Below are 23,017 nucleotides of genomic sequence, written 5' to 3' on the forward strand. Positions count from 1 at the left end.
AACATTAATGCATTGAATATTACTCAAGTATGTACAGTATTTTTGCCTTTTTTGGAGTCATATTTCTTCCGTCGTAACCCTAGAACATGTGTTTTTTAGGCCTTGGAATATAATTTAACTGGGGTGTTTTTGGAGGGCTTGGAACGGTTATTAGCCATTTTACATGTAAAATGTGTTTTCCAAGATACGAAAAGCTCTTGATACGAAGGCCGTCTCGGAACGGATTAATTTCGTCTCTCGAGGTACCACTGTATATATATATATATATACACATATATATATATATATATATATATATATATATATATATATAATATATATATATATATATATATATATATATATATATATATATATATATATTATATATATATATATACATATATATATATATATCATCTATATATATATATATATATATATATATATATATATATATATATATATAGTATATATATATATATATATATATATATAGTATATATATATTATATGCTTAAACAATCACAGTAGATGCACGTGACTTCATAAATAAGCGAATACCACGGGAAATGATAGACATAATCCAAGCGCTTTCGTCTTTATTCAGACATCGTCAAGGAGCTACTAAAGTACAATCGGAGAGGAAGGCCTCAGGTACAAACAAGATCAGGAATACCAGATGGTTAATTATCAAAAGGGTAAAAAATTAAAAGGGATAGTCCAGGATTATCGATATCACACGGTCACAAACTTAACAGATTCTGACCCTAACCGAATTACAAAGTATCTTTACAGTCCAAAACATGTAAAACTGAATATATTAATTTTGTTGCTTATATTTATCTACAACTTTTTTCATTATGAAAGCATCAAGTTTAAATAACCAAGACTTAAATTTAGTACATTTCTATTATTTGACTTGATAAAACAAGATTCAATGATATTCCTTTTAACTGTGTCATTACATGGGACTAAGGCTCTTGCTTGACTCCAGTTAATAGGATGGTCTAAATCTCTCATATGTACTAATAATGCATTCGATATTTGCCCAGTTCTCACAGAATATTGATGTTGCTTAAGACGCTGTGAAAGAGATTTGCCAGTCTGTCCATAATAGATTTTATCACACTTTTTGCAAGGAATTTCATATATGCAGCCTGGAAGATCTTTAGGAGAATTTTTTGATTACTAAACTCTTGACATTAATATTACTGAAAACAACATTTATGTTAAAAAGCTTTAAAATTCTAGGAATATCTAAAAACCTTTCATCATAAGGTAATTTTAATGAATTATGCTTACTAAATTCAAGTTTGTCATTAGTTGAATAAATGTTTTTCTAGCTCTTTTCCATGCCACATCTACAAAAGTCCTTGGGTATTTAAAGTTTCAATGCAATATCATAAATAGTTTTTAATTTCAGCGTCAATAAACTGCGGCTACAGACACGTAAAGCCCTTAGGAACATCCCAGAAAAAACAGAGAATTTAACATTTTGATGGTGATTGGAGTAGTAATGAACAAAAGAGGCAATATTAGTTGATTTTCGAAAGACTGAAAAGGTGAAATTTCTATCATTTCTATGGACAGTTACATCAAGAAAATTCAAATTACAATTCTTCCTTCCTCTACAGTAAATTTTATAGAAGGGACTAAATTATTGAGATTATTAAGGAATTCCTGGAGTTTTTCGTGAACTGGCCAAATACAGAATATATCATCCAAGTATCTAAACCAAATAACTTTTTGGGGCAAAATTCTTGGTAGAGTTTTGTCTCAAAAAATTCCATGTAAATATTGGCTAAGGACAGGAGATAAGGGATTACCCATGCATGCCAAACTTTGTACAAAAAAATTCCCCATTGAAATAAAATTTACTATCTTTGATACATAACCTTATGAGACTAAGAGAGTTTTTTCTACACTTAAGGGAATGTCATGACGCTCTAATCCTCTTTCCAAATATTCAAGTAAGTCATCTACTGGCACTTTTGTAAATAAAGAGACAACATCAAACTAACCATATTAAAATCATAATTCAAATTTAAACTATTCAATTTGTTTATAAAATCAACATTGTTTTTAACATTCGTTAGAAATATTTCCTACCAAAGGAGTAAGAATTTTTACAAGCCATTTAGATAAATTATAACCGAACCTGAGCCCACTGAAACTAATGATTGGTCTGATAGGGTTATTGATTTTATGTGTCTTGACTAACCATACATGTAAGGTAGGGAGGCGGCGATTGCGGTGTAAACTGGTTTTTTAATTAAATGGTCCAAGCCCTTCAAATGGATTTAATTTTGTTTATTAAAAAATGTTTGAATCCAAAACCTATGCCCTGATGAATATCAATATTTTGTAAAGGTATTGTGGTATTGGTGATATGAAGGTAAACCTTCCTAACCCTAGGAATGTACCCGTGGAGATTTCTCCAGGCTTTTTAAGAAAATTAAAGAAGACGAAACAGTGAAGGTGACAAAAAGCAGATTAAGACTTAATGCAGTTGGTAATTATGAATAAAAGTGACTTATAAAGTAAGTAAAAAATAAATTGACATTGCTAAATGACCCACGGATACCTTATACGAGAACTGAGGTCCTGACCCCTACACAGACAGTTAAACTCCATTTTCCCAATTTTAAAACAAATTAAATTAATCCATTTATTTTGAAGGGCTTGGAACCATTTTAATTAAACAGATTATAAATATTATATATAAATAATATATATATATATATAATATTATATATTATATAGACTAGATTTATTAAATTAAAATATATATATATATATCTATTATAACTATATTTATTTATATATAATATATAAATAAATTATCAATAGTTATAATAGATATATATCTATATATAAGTATATATATATATAGATATATATATATATTATAACCACAGACAATATACACACACACCAACACACACGATGAAATAACCTTGAGTCACGGAGTATATTAAAACATGATTCTATGTATAAATAAGGGATTTTTTGCCACGAATGGAAAAAAATGCAAAAGCGAGATAGCCAAGTACTTTCGGTCCTATTCGGACCCTTTACTTGAAGGGCCAAACTGAGTAAAAGGTCCGAACAGGTACCGAAAGTACTTTGTCTACTCGCTTTTTCTTTTTTCCATTTTTCCCTTTGGTGGCAAAAACCTTTTATTTATAATACTATATAATCTATATATGGTATATATATAAATAATATATATATATATATTATATATTATATTGTATTATATTATATATATAATGACTTGGTAAAAAGTTTGTTCTGTCAACAACAGAATTTCCATCTAATAAAAGGAGCCCATAAAAACAACCAAAATGTAAGAGAAGAAAAGTACTATAATTTCAGAGACTGCTGTCTCTCGTCAGTTTCAGGTATATGAATGTAGAAAAAGTTTACAAAAAGGAAAGGTATTTATTTTACGCCAAGAGATTCCGTCCACAAGTAAGCCATTTTAGGTCACCCCCGCTGTTAATTCTTCCTTTTAATCTTCTTAAGCGTTTTGGTTTTGAATTGAACATGCTGCGTCGACGAATGTCCGAGTTCCCAATTCCCATTCCCTTTTGAGATGTTCCCATTAACCATGCTTACTTGTGGACGAATCTCTTGGTTATAAATACCACCTTTTCTGTAAACTTTTCTCATTCATATACCTGAAGAGAGAGACAGCAGTCTCTGAAATATAGTACTTTTCTCTCTACTTTTGGTGTTTTTATGGGCTCCTTTTATTAGATAATTATTTTACCATATATATATATCATATATATATATATATATAATATATATATATATATATATATATTATATACTCTATATACACACACATATAACATAAATATATGTATATATCTATATAAATAAATAAAGATATATATATATCATATAGTATATGTATATATCTATATATATAGATATATATTATATATTATATATATATATATATATATATATATATATTTATATATATATATATATATATATATATATATATATATATATATATATTTATATATATATATATATATATATATATATATATATATATATATATATATATATATATATATATACGGTATATATATTTTATATATATATATATATATATATATATATATATAAATATATATATATATATATATACAATACCGTATATATTATAATTTATATATATATATATATATATAATATATATAATATATATATCTATCTATCTATCTATCTATATATACATATATATATCTATATATACATATATATATATCTATATAATATATATATAAATATATATTATATATCTTATATATATATATATATATATATATATATATATATATATATATATATATATATATATATAATATATATATATATATATCGTATATATATATATATATATATATATATATATATATATATATATATATATGTATGTTATGTAGTATGTATGTATGTATGTATGTATGTGTAATATGTGTATATATATATATATATTATAATATATATATTATATATATATATATATATATATATTATATATATATATATATATATATATATATATATATATATATATATATATATATATATATATATATATATTATATATATATATATATATATATATATAATATATTTATATTCTATATATACAGTGGTCCCCCGTATTCGCGGGGATGGCGTACCAGACCCCCCCGTAAATAGTTAGAACCTGCGAATGTTCGGAACCCTATAAAAATGCTAAAAAAACAGCCTATTTTGTTAGTTAAAACTCAAGTATAAAACCCACTAAAAATTTTCCTACATGGTTTTTTTCATAGTTTTATCACAAAAAGTGCATTTAATTTACCTTGTTTACTTACCTCTTGGTGATCCTTGTCCTGTGGAAGATCTCAAACTTTTAATAAATGAGCTTCCTTCTTTATTTCTCCCCTTTTGTGTGACATGAATCATCTTGACTCATTTTGGGAGTTGTTACTAATAATAAAGTAAATAACTTCACTGCTGAATATTAAATTCAGGGGAACTAACTCGCTTCTATGCTCAGAATGGTATAGTGTGGCTAACAACCTGTGATTGTTATTGATTGTAGCTGGTAGGTGATGGATGATGGGTACACTAATGACCAATTCCCAATTATCATCAGTGTTTACAGTCCAAAGGTACCAGAGTGGAGTATATGAAAGGCAACTGGTTACTATATTCAGAAAAAGCTCAGTAGATGTTAATGCTTATTATTGCCCTTTTATAGATGATGTTTAATCCTGTGTCTGATCTAACTCCATAAAGGGAAAAGCTGAACGAACAACATGCTTATGTAAGGCTTTAATTGTTGGCGAGGAATTTTTTTTTCTCAGAAAAATAATGAAACTATTATTTTATATTTTATGAATTCCCTTTGAGGAACACAATTGTTCACAAACATTTTGCAGTGTGTACAGTAATACTATTTGCAGATATCCACGTGGAGAATCATATGAAGATGTCGTTGTGAGACTTGAGAGTGTTATTATGGAGCTAGAACGTCAAGAGAATGTTTTGGTAGTAGGACATCAAGCAGTTCTGAGATGTGTTTTGGCCTACTTTCTAGATAAGCCTGCCGGTAAGTAACTTTTCATCAAAATTCATTACTTTGTATTACTTGGACCCTAGTAAACATTTACTTTAGTTAGATTAAGTGCTCCTTATTTTTACATCAAAATGTATTCAAGTTATTATAGCTTGGCGTTTGTGAGAACAATAAATTCGCTGTCGGGGTATTTGAAAGCTTTCCTGATTATCTACATACTGGGTACCTAAGGAAATCAAGAGGTTAAATAGTTTTGGCTAGAACTTATTCATGAAATTTAAAGAATTGAAATATGAAATGGTTTGTTTGCAAAGTGATATTGATAACGGTTCCATAGGTTTTTCATACAGAAGAAAATCTTATGTGTAGATGTTTTGAACATCATAATGGAAAAAATATGCTGTTTTGGTTTTTTGAGGAAGCTTAATTTGGATATATGGAATCCAAAAAAAAAAAAAAAAAAAAAATCAAAATTTTGTTAACAAAAGTGACAAAAATAGGATCTGCATCTATCTTAAAGTGCACGATAATTAATTCTTCTTTAGCTCATAACACACCCTCAAAGAATTTATTGAAATTCCTTATAAAATCACTTCAGATTTCAAAGGTAATGCAAATGAATAAGAAACCCTTAGCCTCCTACTTTGTAAAATATTGGAATCCATTGGTAATTTTCTTTGTCAGCATTTGTAGATGTTTATTTGTTTTCTGTAAAAGGAAACCATCAAGAAGGCTATTTGTCTGTCCGTTCACATTTTTTCTGTCCACCCTCCAATCATCAAACATACCAAATTGCAGCCCCCCTAGCATCTGTAGTTTTACTTTTATTTAAGGTTACAGTTAGCCCTGATCATGCATTTAGCTCCAACAACACAGACCATCACCATGCTGTGTCTGAACGTCTCATGGGCCACAGCTGAAAGATTCATAGACCATGGCTGAGATTTTATACAGCACTATACACTGTACAGAAAACTCTATTATGCAGGAGAAACTTTCGTCAATTTTTTACTTGTTTTTATAGTGAATGCTATACATATGGTGAATGCTAGCAGTACAAAACTACATTAAAATTCCATATAATAAATCTGTTTTGATTGGTAGTATATTTAAAGTTATTATTGACTATCAACGAAATGTGTTTCTAAGCAATTTAAACTTTTTATAACATATCAACATTAAAGTATCAACCATATTACATCAGATGGTATTGTACCTCTGCTTGTCATCAACTGTTGCAATGATTTGAGAATTATGGCTCCTATTATTTATATCATCGAGACTATTATAGTTTAACATCAGTTATCAGTACTGCAAAGTATTTGTTACATCCCCCTAATGATGAACCAAATTATATTTTATTAAAAAAGTTGTGATGTCACTATCTGGCAGAATAATACACATTAAGAGTAGATTTGCCTAAAAACGTTTTTCACTTCTCTACCACACAAAATACCCTGATACATATTAAAGATAACTTTGGAAATTTCTCTTAATATGTAATTCATAGAAATTGTTTCTAAATTATTAGCGAAAAAGAAAAATTTAAAACTAAGATGTAAATTGAGCACATAGGGGAAACTGCAAGTGATAGTTATTTTATAGCTGAGAAATTAGACTTAAAAAGGAATCTTCCATTTTACTCTGTAAACAAAAATGATCTTCATATAATAAAAAAATCATTGACTAGTAATTTTCAGTAACAAAGTTGCTAATTCACAAGATTTAAAAATTACCAAAGCTGACAGAAAACAGGAATGCATAATGAAGCTTGATCAAAAATCCCCACCTTGAAGGATTTTCTGGCTAACAGAATTTAATAGTTATGCTTAACTGCAAAAAAAATTTAAGGAAATAAAATATTTTACAGGGGCTTCAGACTATTCACCTAACTTTCATCAACAGATAATTGCAGCTTTTTTTAATATGGCACTATGAATGCAAAATTATTTCAGAGCATAATTAGGGGCGCACAAGTGTTACAGCAGATCAAAAGAGTAATAGGGATTTTGGCTGACCTTGCATGCTGTGATACATCTGTGTTAGAAGGGTGAAAGGGTAAGCTGTATGAAAGGGAAAGAGTCCTTTTGGCGTTACTCCTTTTAAACTTGATCTGTGTTAGATCATAGGTTATTAGAGAATTAGTTTATTAGAGAATTTTGGAGCTTTGGGGGAACGTAAGAGTAATTCTTTTGAGGGCAAATAATGGCTACGCTTGGTGAACAAAGTAAAATACATAATACAAATAACAATACTAAACCATAAAGTGAGGCTCATGTTAACCTTCTCAACGGGAATGCATTACTTGAACTTTTGCAGTTTCAACAACTTTGCTAGAGAATTAGGGAAATCCATAATTTAGTCACAACAAACACATTGTAAAACAGTCCTGGATCTGTATCTAGATTCTTCTCAGTATATAATGAAATCTTGGTTGCCATTAGCCTTCCCCTGAACGTTTCATTAAGATCCCTTGGAATCTGTCGTTACCCTAGCAGAGGTAATAAAAGGTACACAATGAAATTTGGGTTGCCAAACAATTTACAATATTGACTTTTTAGAGCAAACTGTATTTCAAGTAATTAAAATTGATAGGCTGAGTTAATTTTCCATAGATTATGATCAATGTATAATACAGTCAAGTCTTAAATTTGAAGTTAATAAAATACATGTAGATTCTGATGGCCTCTTGCATTGCAGCTGAACTTCCCTACATGAAAGTTCCTCTTCATACACTGATCAAATTGACTCCTCAGGCGTATGGTTGTAAAGTTGAGTTTTTCAAAATCCCAATTGATTGTGTGGACACTCATCGGGCCAAACCTGTGGTGAGTATTTATCTTGACATTGTTCCTTCTTGGATAGGGCAGTATAAATTCTTGTAACGTAAAAATAATCTTTAATAAAATGGTCAGTGTCCTTGTAACAGAATAATTACAATAAGTGACACCTGTTTTGAAGTTATTTGAAGGGAAACTAACATAGGTTACTCTTATTTTATTGATACTGTGTGTAAATTCTTGATTAAGGCTTTGTAACTAACGTGCATATTTGGTGCTCCACTATTTTCTTAAAGAAGCTACATTAATATCAAAATACAGTACACTGAATGAGATTCTTAATGGCACCAAAAAGATCCAAAGTTAATCTGCATAACATTCTTTAGATTATCAATTTAACTGTCTTAAATAGTAGTCACATAACACTGCTTCTACCTAGGTTATAAGATTGTAATATGTTTATATAATTAGTTAATAGGCTGTACTGATATGTAATTGCTTTTGGCCTGGGACTTGTGTGTTTTGATGGGTTCTGGTTAATGCTTTGATCTGCTTTTCAGTTAGCATCAAATGACAAAGGCACTTTTCATTCATTATTATTCTGTGAAAAGAAACCGTTAAGATTTTGTGATATCCAGAGTGAAAACAGATTTGAAGAATGAGAGCATAATTAAAATTGCTTTTTTATCAGTTTTTTGTTGTTGTTGTGATGTTTCTGTATGTATAAATAAGCATTCATACTTAATCAAATTAAAGAAGGGAAAGTGAAATACACATCATAAACATCCAAAAGGCTGCAAAATATGAATTGAAAAGTATTACCCTAATAAAATAGGCGAAATCTATGCCATAAAATGAGGTTTGAGAGTTGGAAAGTGGGTCACAGAAAATATTAATTTAATTTGGAGAATTGAAAGTACTATTGAATGTAATAAAACATTCAGAAGGTGTTAGATTTTTTCACAGTTTTGACTTGAATTTAAATGCATTATTACAGTACAGGAGTTTACATTGTCTTTATTGTATTTTTTTGGGATATTATATTAGGTAGAAATGTTGTTGTTGTGCATAGATTATCACCTTCACAAATAAACTGAGAGTATGTTAGGAATGGATGTTATTTAGGGCTAAAGTTCAGCTACTGGAGTCAAGAAGGTAGCTCAGTGCCATAATGAAAATTTTATCACTCACTAGAGTATTTATTTATTTTGTATAAAATCTGAAATTGATTTTATACCAACAGTCCGTATCATGTGTATCATGTCCGGATCATTACTGTAATGTAGCTGATTTCAAGTCGCAGATTGGTTTATTTTATGAGCGGAGATTAGGTGTGAGTGTATTTTCTGTAGTGAGCAGGGGAATACTGCATTACGTATTCCTTATCTTTATAAATTTAAATTCAAAGGTTTCCTTGTTAGTGGGGTGAAACAATAAATTCTGTTATGTAAATAATGACTAAGATTCATCTTCTTGGATTAATTTTTAGTAATTGTACTTGAGCATGACCTGTTTTATTTGTATTTATGGGAATGTATGTCAGTCTTGGTCACAGAACCCTTTCCTTAATATTTTTATTATAAAAAGTCATTAATGTAAAATGAGTCTTCAACTTGAATAGTACTGGTTTTGTATATACTGCTTTTTGAATAACCTTGAGTGTGTTACACCTGGTGTTTGTGAATTCATTTTCCCTCTCTTCTGTATTGTTTAGAATTTATATTGTTTTTTGTTCTGCTTGTCAATTTATTGATCTGCTCTGCAGTACTTCACTTTTGTCACAAATATTTTTCCTTTATTCACACATAACTGCACTTCTTCTCTTGGTATTTAAGTGAGCACTGGTGCATATAAACTATACATATGCTGCAGCTTAAATGGTTTTATTGCTGAATGTTTGGTGGATGTGAAACTATTCCTTTGCAAGGTGACTTTTATTGCTTTATTCATAAAGTAAATCTTTCAAAGTGTGGGTATAATAAAATGAGTGTTCAGTATGTACCTAATTTTCATGAATCAAAATTAAACAGATATATCCAGGCATCACCAGAGTGAATAAAGTGTAATTTGTTTGGGATGATCTTATACTACTGTCAAAAATAGCTGACATTCTTTGCACCAGTTTGGTACAATTGTCATAAAAAAAGGAAAAAGAGAGAGAGAGAGAGAGAGAGAGAGAGAGAGAGAGAGAGAGAGAGAGAGAGAGAGAGAGAGAGAGAGAGAGAGAGAGAGAGAGAGAGAGAGAAGAATGGTTAGCCAACCTGGATGGACTGTACAGTTCACTTGTTTTCCAGGGGATGGATGTCAAATGTTTTAGTTCTCTTTCGAATTATTCTTGCCATCATGATGATTTTTGCCAAGCATTCAGGATTTTGGCTGCTGCACTGTTTTCATGGTATATTTTGATAATTTTTGCTTTGTTATGGAGGATATCCTCAACTGGAAGCAGCAAGATCAAATTTATTAAGTTCTGATGCAGTGATTTTTGTATAAATAGGTAGCCACTCCTTTTGTGTCAGTTGTAGGGACCAGGAGCGTGACCTTAACCTCAAGTGAATGGGGTGAGTGGTCTTATGTAGCGATGAAGAAATTCCATAATTATAGGAAGAAAAGGGAAATGTATTGGTTGAGAAGCCAACTGGTTAAAGCAGGGCATAAGTTGGATGCTTTGCTTCATGCTTCCTCACCTATTCCTTCTTTTTCTTCCAATCCACCTCCTTCCCATTCTTGCTCTTCTCCTCTGTCAGTTCTGCTTTGTGTTACTCCTACTGTAGCTACATCTTCTGCTCCACTGTGGGTTTGGAAAAGTGTCTAGATAAGTTAGAATAGGATTTTAGTCTAATTTTGGAGTCAAGGGTTTAACCAAATTTGTGTTCAGTAAAGAAGCCAATTCCCCCTAAGTTGTGTGCTCCTTTTTGAAATCTCCACGGAGAAAAAAGGTTTTGTTGGCCTTTCCTGTCAGTACTCGAAGCTCAGTACCTGCCCTGCACCAGTAGAAAGCGTCTGCTGCCAGGGAACTGGGCCATATCTTAGGATGAGGTCTTCTTGTACCCCTGACACCTATCTCTCCAATGTTGCACACGACCTGTCACATTCCTTCATCTTATTGTTGGTTCAGTAAAGATAAGTCAGTGCACCAGTTATTACCTTCACCATTGTCAAGTTCTAACGGTAACGATGTACGTTTAGAGTTATGAGCTTGTAATGCAGGAGATAACCATTAAAACAATGAGCTTGTAATGCAGGAGATACCCATAGAAACAAGGTTAATGTTTCATCTGCTATGTTCTGATACTCAATGTTATGTTTTTCACTCCATTGTTGAGCCTATTTATTTTGTTTCTGCCTTGCAGTCACATCCTGGTTGTTTTTGTCCTCCTTAAAATCCTTTCCATTTGTTTCTCTTTCTCCTTGTAAGCTTTTTTTCCCCACTGTCTTGTCTGTGTCAATTGATGTTTGTGGCCCTCCCTTCCTCATGTACAACCTTGAATATCTTTTGCTGCCTGGTTAGAGCCTCTTGAGAAGCTGAGCTAAATGTCATATTTGAAGTATTTGTGCAATATAGATTTTCATGATCAGATGGTATGATGCCTTTTAAGCCAGCAGTGAGTGAGGTGGAAGTGTTAGTCCTTGTTGACTCATTCCTCACCCTTGCCTTCCAGTCACTGTCCCAGCTGTTCTCTCAGCCATCTATTTTCAACTTAATGTATGCATGCCCCAGGTGGCACGCCAAGGGTCTGTCAGGGGGTACTCACTCTCCATGGGTTATTAGGGTTATGATTCTGGCTGTCCACTTACTGACAGGCAGGATGCCTCTACTGTAATTCAGATGGTAAACTTATAAAGGCCAGTTTACACTAAGCTTCAGTGCACGCTGCACGCCTCAAACTCATCACCAATTCCACCCAAATTATTGTTAGCCCCCTCCCTCTTGAGTGCTCCCGAAGACGTATGAAGCACCACCTAACATATCAAACCGAGCTTGATGGCTGAAGCCTGCAGGCGCCACTCGGACTCACTCAGAGACAACTACTCACTAGAAACAAGAGGAAGTTTGTTTTTTCATAGATGCTTATCAGCATTATCCGTGTCTATGAATGTAGAATTACAAGAATATAAAAACAGAGATGTTTGCGACATCACAATGAAAAAACTAATGGAAGAGATGTTTGTAATTAACAAAAAAATTACAGAAGAGGATATAAAAAAGAAAATCCGTACCTTCCTTTGTTCGTTCGCTGTCGAAGCCAATCATTTGTCCATTTCCTTTTCTTAACACGATTATGCATTTGATCATACATATGTGCTACAACAACGGCAGCACAGGCAAATTCTACAATTGTCTGTTCTTTGTTCTGAAAACTTCTGGAGGTTGGAGACCAGTGTTGGGCTCCAACCTCGACAAGTTTGTTCTGCTCTTTTCTTTGGAGTCATCCAGCAAAGTTCATGTGCTATTCAGTGCACATAATTTCTTGAACATGCAGGACACTTATTTCCATGTATTGATAAAGCCTCTGTCTTGCAAATACATTTAGTATGTGCAAGCAGGGAATGTGTATCAATTCAAAGCTGTGTGCTTTGAGCTAAGCAAAGCACTGCAGTGTTTATGAGATTATTAACTCCCACAGAGGGTAGGTGTCATCTCAGAATTTAGGGTCTACTCTGTATGGAAGACTGGCTAGTCCATGCCAACTCACATGAATGGCCAAGGCCCTTACGCTTGTTCTGGCTCAGTCTGTAGGCATTCTTATCAAATCATGTAATTCATTCCTAGTTCCAGCACCATCAGTTGTGTATCTGGGGAGGAAGATAGATTCTCATAGTTTTCAGTCTCTTTTCCATCAGAGAAACAAGTAGATCTTTTCTTGTACCTTCTCAAGAGGATTTCAGCCCTTAAAGCAGCATCCAGCTAAGCAGTGGCTAATGCTTCAAGGACATATGTCCTCTCTGGAGAAGTTTGCCAGCCTAGCTAGGCTCAGGATGAGTAGGAAGTCTCTACTGTCTTGACCATAGTTTTAGATCCAGTGAATCTTCAAGACTAAAATGGAGGGGATCTAGAGATGTGTGGATTATGATTGGAAGAGAAGTTACTGCATATCAGTGATCTCAGACTCTTAGCAGACTGGAAAAATTTAAAATAGTGTGAATATTTGGTAAAAGACAAAGTGTGGTAGTAACTGTTCTTGGACAACACAACCCTCCAGGCTTATATCAGGAAACAGGACAGAACTAATTTCTATTCAGTGTTCTTTCAAGAAGATGGTCCGCTTCTGCGGGCAGAAGAGCAAGGAACATTGTGTTGATTCATGAGTTTTTACTGGGAGGGGATGACATGTTGGATCATCTCAGCAGAAGGAATCAGACTTCTGACAGAATGGTCTCTTGAATCCTCAAATATGTTAGTCTTGTGGAAACTTTCGGGAACTCAGAACGTAGGTCTGTTTGCAACAGCTTAGGTGGTTTCCAGTATGCTGCTCCTCAAGCTTGGGTGATGGATGTGTTTCTGCAGGATTAGTTGAGTATGGACTTATGTCTTTCCTCCTTTGCTATTATAAGAAAGATGCTCAACAAGGTACAAGAATTTCCTCCTTTGCTATTATAAGAAAGATACTCAACAAGGTACAAGAATCCTGGAACTCCAGGATGACCCAAGTAGTTCTGTGATGGTTATAGAGGGAGTGGTTTCTGGACCTACTTTCTGTGACTGCATATCTTCCTCAAACCTTTTCTTTTGTGAAAGATCTCGAACAACCTTACACAGTACTGTGAAGTTCCATCAAACCCTCCACATGGTTTAGCTAACTGCATGAAGACTCAAGTGGTCAGACCCAGCTAATTAGATCAATGCTTTCATCTGTATTACACCATGCTCAATTGGACATTACTAATAGCCTGGACCTCAAAGAGGTCTGGGGTCTTTTAAGATTGAGAATTCTAGAACATCATATCAGCCTCTTTTTGGAACCTTGATGTGGTTTTAGAAAAAGCCTCTTTAATGCACTTTCAGTGAAACTTCTTTTTGGTGGCCCTGGCAACTTTGAAGAGTATATGTGGATTACCAATGTTTTTGCAGAATGTTGGTTTTTGCAGTAAAGATGGTGTTCTCTTCTTTCTGCCCTTGTTTAGAGCTAAGAATGATTTTGATGCAAAATCCCTTTTAAGGGCTATCATGATAGTACTGGACTTTACCTCATTATTGGGTAATGAAAAGGATTCACTTTTATGACCTGTAAAGGCATTAAAATTTTTGTAGATGATTAATGGCCATCAGAGGCAATTTTAATAATTTGTTTTGTAGAGTTAGGAGATTGAACACTGTCAAAAAATGCCATGTCCTTTTTTGTTCACTGTTTATTTAAGTTAGCTCAAAAGAAGAATAATCCTGATATTTTACCCTACATACCTAGCTGGATGGCAACATTTATGATAGGAGGAGGTACATCATTTTGATTTTTTGACAAACTTATCTTGAGAGGATGTATTTGTTACAGTTCAGTGGAGATGTAATTTTGTTTTTTGCCCCTCATAGCCTGAAAGATGTACAGCCACCTCAAAAAATCTTAGTAATACCAAGATACCTTAAGATATTAGGACTTATGTGGAGGGAGAAAAAAAAGAGAAAAATATAAAGGTTGATGTAAAATATAATTCTACTCGATACTCTTTATTAATTGTATAGCCATATTTCACATCTCTCCCTTATGCTTTGAAACAATCAATTCTGCCTCTTCATTGAATTAGACAGTTCCTTAAAATAATTATTATCCGGCTCATTATGCCACACATTTTCTATGGCAGCAATCAGTTTCTTGACAGAGGATGTATCCATAGAACCTAGCTTCCTCTTCATAAAGCTCTGTCCAACCTTTGTACTTCCTGCAAAAATTTAGCCTCTTCTTTGTTGCCTCTGTTAGTAAATGCTTATTAGTAGGAGTGCTCAATATGCAGGTGCAAAATTACAGTAATCAGGTACCTGACAGAGGGTCAGCACAACCACCCCCTCCCCCCTTCTCTGGTTCGTGGGTAACCAAGTGATTTCTGTAGGTGGGAAACTCTGCTACCTCACGCTGCATTACCTGATGCACGATTTCATGTTTAGCCCGCTTTTAGGTGGTGGGAAATGTGAATATTCTCAGCATTGCTATTCAGTTCCCAAGTTTAATTGCTTCTTAAGATTTTTTATGGCGACTGTAAAGATTTCATTTGAAAACTTTAAAGCCCTTAGAACAACCTTTTCCACTCTTTCCTTAGTGTTAAAATGCCAGGTTTGGGTGTAGGAGAACATGATAGGGCTCAATAACATCCTTTCTGAAAAGGTAGTTTTCTCCATAAGGCTATCTCATCTTTGCTATACGTGAAAGTCTTATTCTTGAGAGGGATCCACCTTCTGGTGGCAATATGCTTCAGGAAGGATTCTTGATCATGGGAGAACATGGGTTCCATATAAAAAACTCTTATGAGAACTAAAACACTTGAAACCCACCTGGTGGAAAACAGGTGAACTGTACTACTGTCCATTTGGGTTATCTAGCGATCTTTTCTTCAGTGCCAGTGGCACCTGACTGGCGTGAAGCTGTAAGCTATCTCTAACGACAAAGAAGTATCCAAATAGTAAATTTTATTATGAAAATTTTTATTTTATATCTCAGTATCTTAGTGTATCACCCCTATAATAAAATTTTAAGATGGATTTGCATAAAAGATGTCTTGGTAACCAGCTATATGAGAGCATAATTATGAATGTCCAGTAGCATGCAGAATCACACCAGAAACAGATACTTGGTTTTCTTTCTCCTTGATTTAGATGACAGCCACATGAGTCCACATAAAATGGTAATAACAGTTTGCTTGACTTTACTACCATTACCTTACTAATAGTGATTATGATTATATATACTCGAGTCACAATCAGTAAAGCATTAGTTTAGATTAGTTTGGATTCAAATAGTTTAGTTGTCTGTTTAATGTTTGATTTCTCCTGTTCAGAATAACTTATACGATAAATTTCTTTTTTCATTGCTTATTATATGGAGGGTAATTTGTAATACAGAATATTTAGTTTAAAATAGGTATGAATGATGAAATTGTGTAATTCCTGGTTTGTATGCAATGACTGTTTATATGTTGACATTTCACTGCATTAACTCTAGAATGTACATAATTGATATTGTTGTCACTCTTGGCCACTGACTGATATGTGCTAATTCTTATTAACTAAAAATATGACTCCCGATGTTTCCCAGCCCCGACAACATTCTTAGCAATATTATAAGCCCTTTCCTTTAAGAACCTCAAGTGAGAAACACCAGCAATATATGTACTTTACAGGATTCTAAGTGCCCCTGGCATGAAGTTTTGTCTTGTAAAATAGTGTCCTTAATCAAAAATGAAAAATATTGAGTTAAGGTTTTCACCCCCAAGTTGATACATGTAATATTGTATTCATATACTTTTGATTTTTTTATGACATAAAAACAGGGTGAGGACAATAGAAGTTTAGAAATAATTATTTTGATTCCAAGATGAATAAAGTTATGAAAATAGATAAATTTTTCATTTTTAAATATAAAACACAGTTTGCTGATTTAAAAGCAGTGATAAGTCTAATGCTACTAGCATTAGGCTAACGCTGAATATAATAGATGTCTAATATTTCAGATTTTCTAAATGTTTCACGTTTCCAAATGTACTGAGTAAATTTATGCAAGTTAACTTGTAGACAGCACATGGTGTAATATTTTGAAAATGACGTCATTATGAGGAAGTATGCATAATATGATTAGATTGGCACCTGGAGTGAAAAATGTAGAAAACAATTTTTTTAATACACAGGTATAATTGACAATGCAGTATACCTTTAGCATATAACATAATGATTGTATTATGCACTGAGGAAAGGTTGATGGAATAGTTCTTACTACTACTATTCTGGAATCATAAGAAACTTAAAATAATGTCTTACTAGAGACTATTACTCTACTTTGGTACTATGAAAGTAAAACGACCAATAATTGTTATAAGATGACAAGTCTTTTGCTTTTAAAAGGGTGATAACCACTCCCTGAGTATGATGATGGCAAGCTTCCTCAAAGGTTCAGGCTCAAGGGCTAAGATGCACTTTTCCATGTTTAAGTTTATGCTGTTTGCATTTCTCATGATCAACCATCTTTTTCTGATATATGTCTGAAGAGAACATGGCATGGCAACGGTACTACCAGTGTGATCCTTGAGCTTCAGTTTAAAATGAAGAACTTAAAGGGATAATAGAACCTCTTTCTTCTTTCTCTGCATCTATTCTCACTTTCATGTGGAGTTGATTTTTCTGACAGCTTTCCTCCACCTGGCTCAGTCAAATACATCATCCTCTGACAATTTTTTGTCTCGGTTCTTCCTTAACTACAGTAGTACCTCGAGATACAAAAGGCTCAACTTACGAAAAACTTGAGATACGAAAGCCAATGCGAAAAATTTTGCTGCTCTACATACGAAAAGTTTTCAAGATACGAAAGGTTTCTGAAAGTCCGAGATTCGCCCGGATAACAATTTTGAAACTCGTGCCGCCATCTTAGTACTAGTAGACTCGCCACCATCCTCCTGCTCTCCCATTGGTTCCTGATGCTAGCCAAGCCATGAAATCCTTCTCTCCTATTGGACAGCATCCCTCCCATCATGCATCTTACACGTATACATGGTGGCGTACCTATCTCGGCCTCTTCGTACCAACATCTCTATCGTACGCACACAGCATTCGTTCGGTCCAACGATTTCGTTTAGTAACATAAATTCGTTAGTGATTTCGTTGCAGTATACTATCGTGTTGTGCGGAAACTTTATTGTGTTACTTATACGTAAATTACGTACAAGATAACGTAGTCATGGGTCCCAAGAAAGTTGAAATTCACGGAAAGAAGCGCATGCTCTCTTTGGAGACAAAGATGGAGATCATCAAGAAGTATGAAGCTGGTATGCGATTGAGTGTGATCGCAAAGGAATACGGCCGTAATCCGTCGACAATAGAGACCATCCTTAAACAGAAGGATGCCATCAAAGCAGCTACACCATCGAAGGGCATCACTATTTTGTCCAGCAAGAGGACCCACGTGCACGACGAGATGGAACGGCTGCTCCTCGTCTGGATAAAAGACAAAGAAATCGCTGGCGATAACGGTAACGGAGACAGCAATCGCCAACAAGGCCAGCGCTATTTTCGGCGATTTGATTGCGCAGGCAGAAGACGACGGAGGGGAAGGGACTTCAACGCAAACCCCAGAGTTCAAGGCTTCGCATGGGTGGTTCAAGAAATTTCGTAAACGAACTGGCATCCATTCGGTGGTGCGTCATGGGGAGGCTGCCAGCTCGGACACGAAAGTGGCCGAAGCATTTAAGAAGATTTTTGACGAGATGATGACCAAGATAGGCTACAGTTCTCAGCAAGTCTTCAATCGTGATGAGACTGGCCTTTTTTGGAAAAAAATGCCTCGTCGGACGTACATCACGGAGGAAGAGAAGAAGCTACCCGGGCACAAGCCTATGAAAGACAGACTTACCCTCGCACTTTGTTCAAACGCCAGTGGGGATTGCAAGGTGAAGACCCTACTGGTGTATCATTCGGAGACTCCTCGAGCCTTCAAGGCCCACAAAGTGCTGAAGGAGAAGCTTCCAGTGATGTGGAGGGCTAATGCAAAAGCCTGGGTAACGAGGCTTTTGTTCATGGAGTGGGTAAATCTGTGTTTTCGGCCCGACAGTGAAGAAATTTTTGGAAGAGAAGCGCCTCCCCCTGAAATGTCTGCTGGTGTTGGACAATGCCCCTCCCCACCCTCCTGGCCTCGAGGAAGATATCCTAGCGGAGTATTCCTTCGTTAAGATTCTTTTTCTTCCGCCCAACACCACCCCTCTCCTCCAGCCCATGGACCAGCAAGTGATAGCGAACTTTAAGAAGCTGTACACGAAACATCTTTTCAAGAGATGTTTCGACATCACCGATACCACAAACCTCACCTTATGTCAATTTTGGAAGGAGCATTTCGACATCGTCATTTGCATCCGACTCATCGACCAAGCTTGGCATTAGGTTTCGAGGCGAACCTTGAATTCTTCGTGGAGGAAACTCTGGCTTGATGCCGTATCCGCCCGAGACTTCGACGGATTCGACAAGGGCGAAGCTGGTGCTGCAGAGTCAGAAACAGTTGACGATCCCGAAACTGTTTTGGAACCAGATCTTGACGAGATCGTTGGACTCGGCAAGTCCATGGGGCTGGTCGTCGACGAGGACGACATTAACGACCTTCTCGAGGAGCACCAAGAGGAGCTTACGACGGATGACCTGAAGGAGTTGGAGGCCATGCAACATAACGTTGTTCAAGAGGAGTTCTCTAGCAGCGGCGAGGAAGAGGAGGAGGAGCCTATGACAATGGCAGAAATTAAGGATATTCTAGGCGCTTTTCATAAAGTGCAATTGTTTATCGAAAAAAGACACCCCGAAAAGGCTCACACAGGTTGTATGCTTGCGCAGTTCGATGACGTTTGCCTGAGTCGTTTCAGGAACATTGTGAATAGTAGGCAGAAGCAATCTTCCTTGGATCGTTGTTTTTTAAAGAGGCCTTCAGCATTAGCAGGAGTAAGCAAAAAGGAAGAACCAAGTGATAAAAAACAGAAAGTTGAAAGCAAAAAGGAAGAACCAAGTGATGAAAAACAGAACATTGAAAGTGGTGAAGAAGTTGAAATTCTGTAAAAAAAAAAAGCCTACGTAAAGTAAAAAAAAAGTTAAAAATCAGAAAAAAGAAAAAAAAGATTTAATTTGTAGATTTTTGTAAGTTAAGTGTTACAGTTTTGTTAATGTGTTTTGTAAATTTTAGTTTTATAGTTTTCCTTAAATTTTTTATGTTTTCGTAAAGTTAAGTGTACGTACGTACGTACGTTATCTGCCGTTTGTCCTCCTCTTCCTCTGCCGCCACATTCAGAGATAGCCTCACTCAAAAGGTAAGCTTCCACATTTTACGATACAGTAATAATATTTCTTGTACACGAATATACACTTTATTTACAGGTTTTTGCATTTTATTCTTAATTTAGGTATTGAATGGTCCAAATTGTTGTAGTATTTCATTGTTTATAGGTCAATTTAGCTTTATTATGAAATTTAATGGGGTGTTTTTGGAGGGCTTGGAACGGATTAGCCATTTTACATGTAAAATGTGTTCCAAGATACGAAAAACTCATGATACGAAGGCTGCCTCGGAACGTATTAATTTCGTATCTCGAGGTACCACTGTACTTCTATCCACCTTTGCTTTTGTCTTCCTCTTGCTCTCACACACAACCTTCATCTGCATCACTCTCCTACTTACATGTGTCTCATCCCTTGTCATCTCATGGCCAACCACTGCAATCTTCTTTCCTTGGTCGTCTTTGATAGTTCTGTGACTTGGTAGTTCCTCTTATTCTTCATTCTTGATCCTATCCATTTTTGTTACTCCACACTTCTACCTAAGCATTTTCATTTTTACCACATTCAATTTCTTCTTTTGCACTTACTTTACTGGCCATGTTTCTCTTTCATATATCAAAGCTGGTGTCACTTCTGTCTGATACACTCTTCCTTTAACCTTTATGTTGATTCTGTGGTCACACAAGACACCTGACATCTTTCTCCAATTTTTCCAACTAGTCTGCACTGTGTGCCATTTATACATCCAAATTTCCATCACCAGCTACTATTAAACCAAGATACCTAAATTTTTTCACTTGGTTTATCCTTGCCTCTTGCATACTAATGGTCTTGATCTTCATTAAACCTTAGGTATTCAGTCTTCTTTGTACTGATCTTTAATCCTCTGTCTTCTAGTACCTTCCTCCACCTCTTGGTGCTGCATAGCTTGGTTTCATCAGCAAATAGCACACCCATAATCAGGTCAAAAAGATATGGACTTAAAGCCAATCCTTGATGTAAACCAACTCTTACTGGTATCCATTCAGTTAACACAACACTGCTTCTAACCTGCATTTCTGCTCCTTCATACATATCTCGGACCAATCTCACATACGTCTCTGGTGTTCCCTATATATTTGCATACATCTCCAAACCTCTTGGTGTTTTCCAGATCTGTGAATACTATGTGCAATCCTTTCTGCTGTTCCTGGTGGTTTTCTATCTTCTGTTGGAAGGCTAACACTGCATCTGTTGTTCCTTTTCCTGGCATGAAGCCAAACTGTTCTTCACTTACAGATGTTTCTTTCTTAAACATTTATCCATTATAATAGAACATCTGTGTGTCCCAATAAACCTTGGTGATCATAGATTTGGTTGCTGACATAATTGTTGGCAGGGTAGAGAGATGGAGGTGTAGGAGGAATTATAAAGTCTAGTATGGGGAATTAAGTCTATTGTCTAAGTTTTTTCTACAAGATGCTTTTACCTGCCTCCTTTCACCATGCTTGTACTGATATAGTAGTGTATTTTAACTGCGCCCCTTTCACTCCACTGCACCTGTGCAGCTTTTCTTCTGGCTACCCAGCAATAAGATATTGCTGCATTTAGCCCAACCACAACTCCCACATCTGCTTCTCAGTCATACCTCATGTTTGCCATGAGGAGATTTTCTAGAAAATCTTTTCTCCCACTTTTAACTCGAAGCCCAGTACGAGTTGAATTGTCATAATGGACACATTTAAATGTTTCTGTCCTAACCCTGTTTCCACCCTCTCATTCCTTCCATAGTAGGTTTACTCTTGCTTCCAAAGGATAAGAAAAACTCATGAACATTACTTTTAAACCTCCCAGCAGATTGAGAATGATTATTGAAATAGACCAAACTCTGTGAGGACAGATCTCGATACAGTATAGTAAGGCCTACTAATATTATGAGATTCATTATAGTGCTGAATTAAGTTACACTTCTCCAAACCATTATTGCCCATTTATCAATAGATGTGCAAGAAAAATACTGAGAACTAAAAAAATGATGAGTCTTGGCACAAGCACTATCACACTTCTATAGAAGCTAGCATGATTGTTTGTCAGTCTGTACCCATGTTTACTGGAATAATATTATGAAGGCCCTAAAATAAAAATAAACATTGGAATGTTGAAGAACTCATTTAATACTAAAAGTTATTGTCCAAAAAGCTGTGGTCAATCATCCTGAAAATGATTTATTTTTACTTACCGTATATTTCCGCACATAAGACTACCTTGTATAAGATGAGGTCAAAAATCATGGCAAATTTTCATGAATTTATCTCATATCTGTAGTACAGGACAACTTCTAAATTACAAAACCAAAATATTTTTTGGAGAAAATTGATTAGTTGGAAAAATTGAACAGTACAAGTACATTTATAATAATGATGACTTAAATAAAGGTTGTTTTGCTTGTTGTACCCATTACACTATTTTACTATTATCATATTGTTACTGTATTACAGATAAACATCGTCATGTACATAATTTGCATTTGATATTCTTTACATTCTCAAAGTCTTGGCTGATTTGAGTATTATCGATGTCTTTATTTGTTAGAAGATGTATAATTCAGAGATACCTTTAATCGTAAATTAATGAAGTTTGGTTGAAAATGTGCACATATTACTTTCTTTTATAAGCAATTTCTCCAGTTCCGAACATCACCTAATCGCCTGGCCGTTTTTCATTTTATTCAGC

The 23,017-nt window shown here is 34.5% G+C and overlaps 1 protein-coding gene across 3 annotated transcripts in view; it reads left to right on the top strand.

Annotated features, from left to right (window-relative positions):
• The window catches only part of LOC135201666 (6-phosphofructo-2-kinase/fructose-2,6-bisphosphatase 1-like), a 229,128-nt gene that overhangs the window by 157,696 nt on the left and 48,415 nt on the right, over positions 1-23,017 (top strand). For all 3 annotated transcript variants that reach the window (XM_064230778.1, XM_064230780.1, XM_064230779.1), the window contains exons 9-10: positions 5,466-5,611; positions 8,279-8,406. In XM_064230778.1, coding sequence (XP_064086848.1) covers positions 5,466-5,611; positions 8,279-8,406 — 274 coding nt within the window. The remainder of the gene's footprint in view (positions 1-5,465; positions 5,612-8,278; positions 8,407-23,017) is intronic.

This window comes from Macrobrachium nipponense, chromosome 28, assembly GCF_015104395.2.
Source record: "Macrobrachium nipponense isolate FS-2020 chromosome 28, ASM1510439v2, whole genome shotgun sequence".
NCBI lineage: Eukaryota > Metazoa > Arthropoda > Malacostraca > Decapoda > Palaemonidae > Macrobrachium > Macrobrachium nipponense.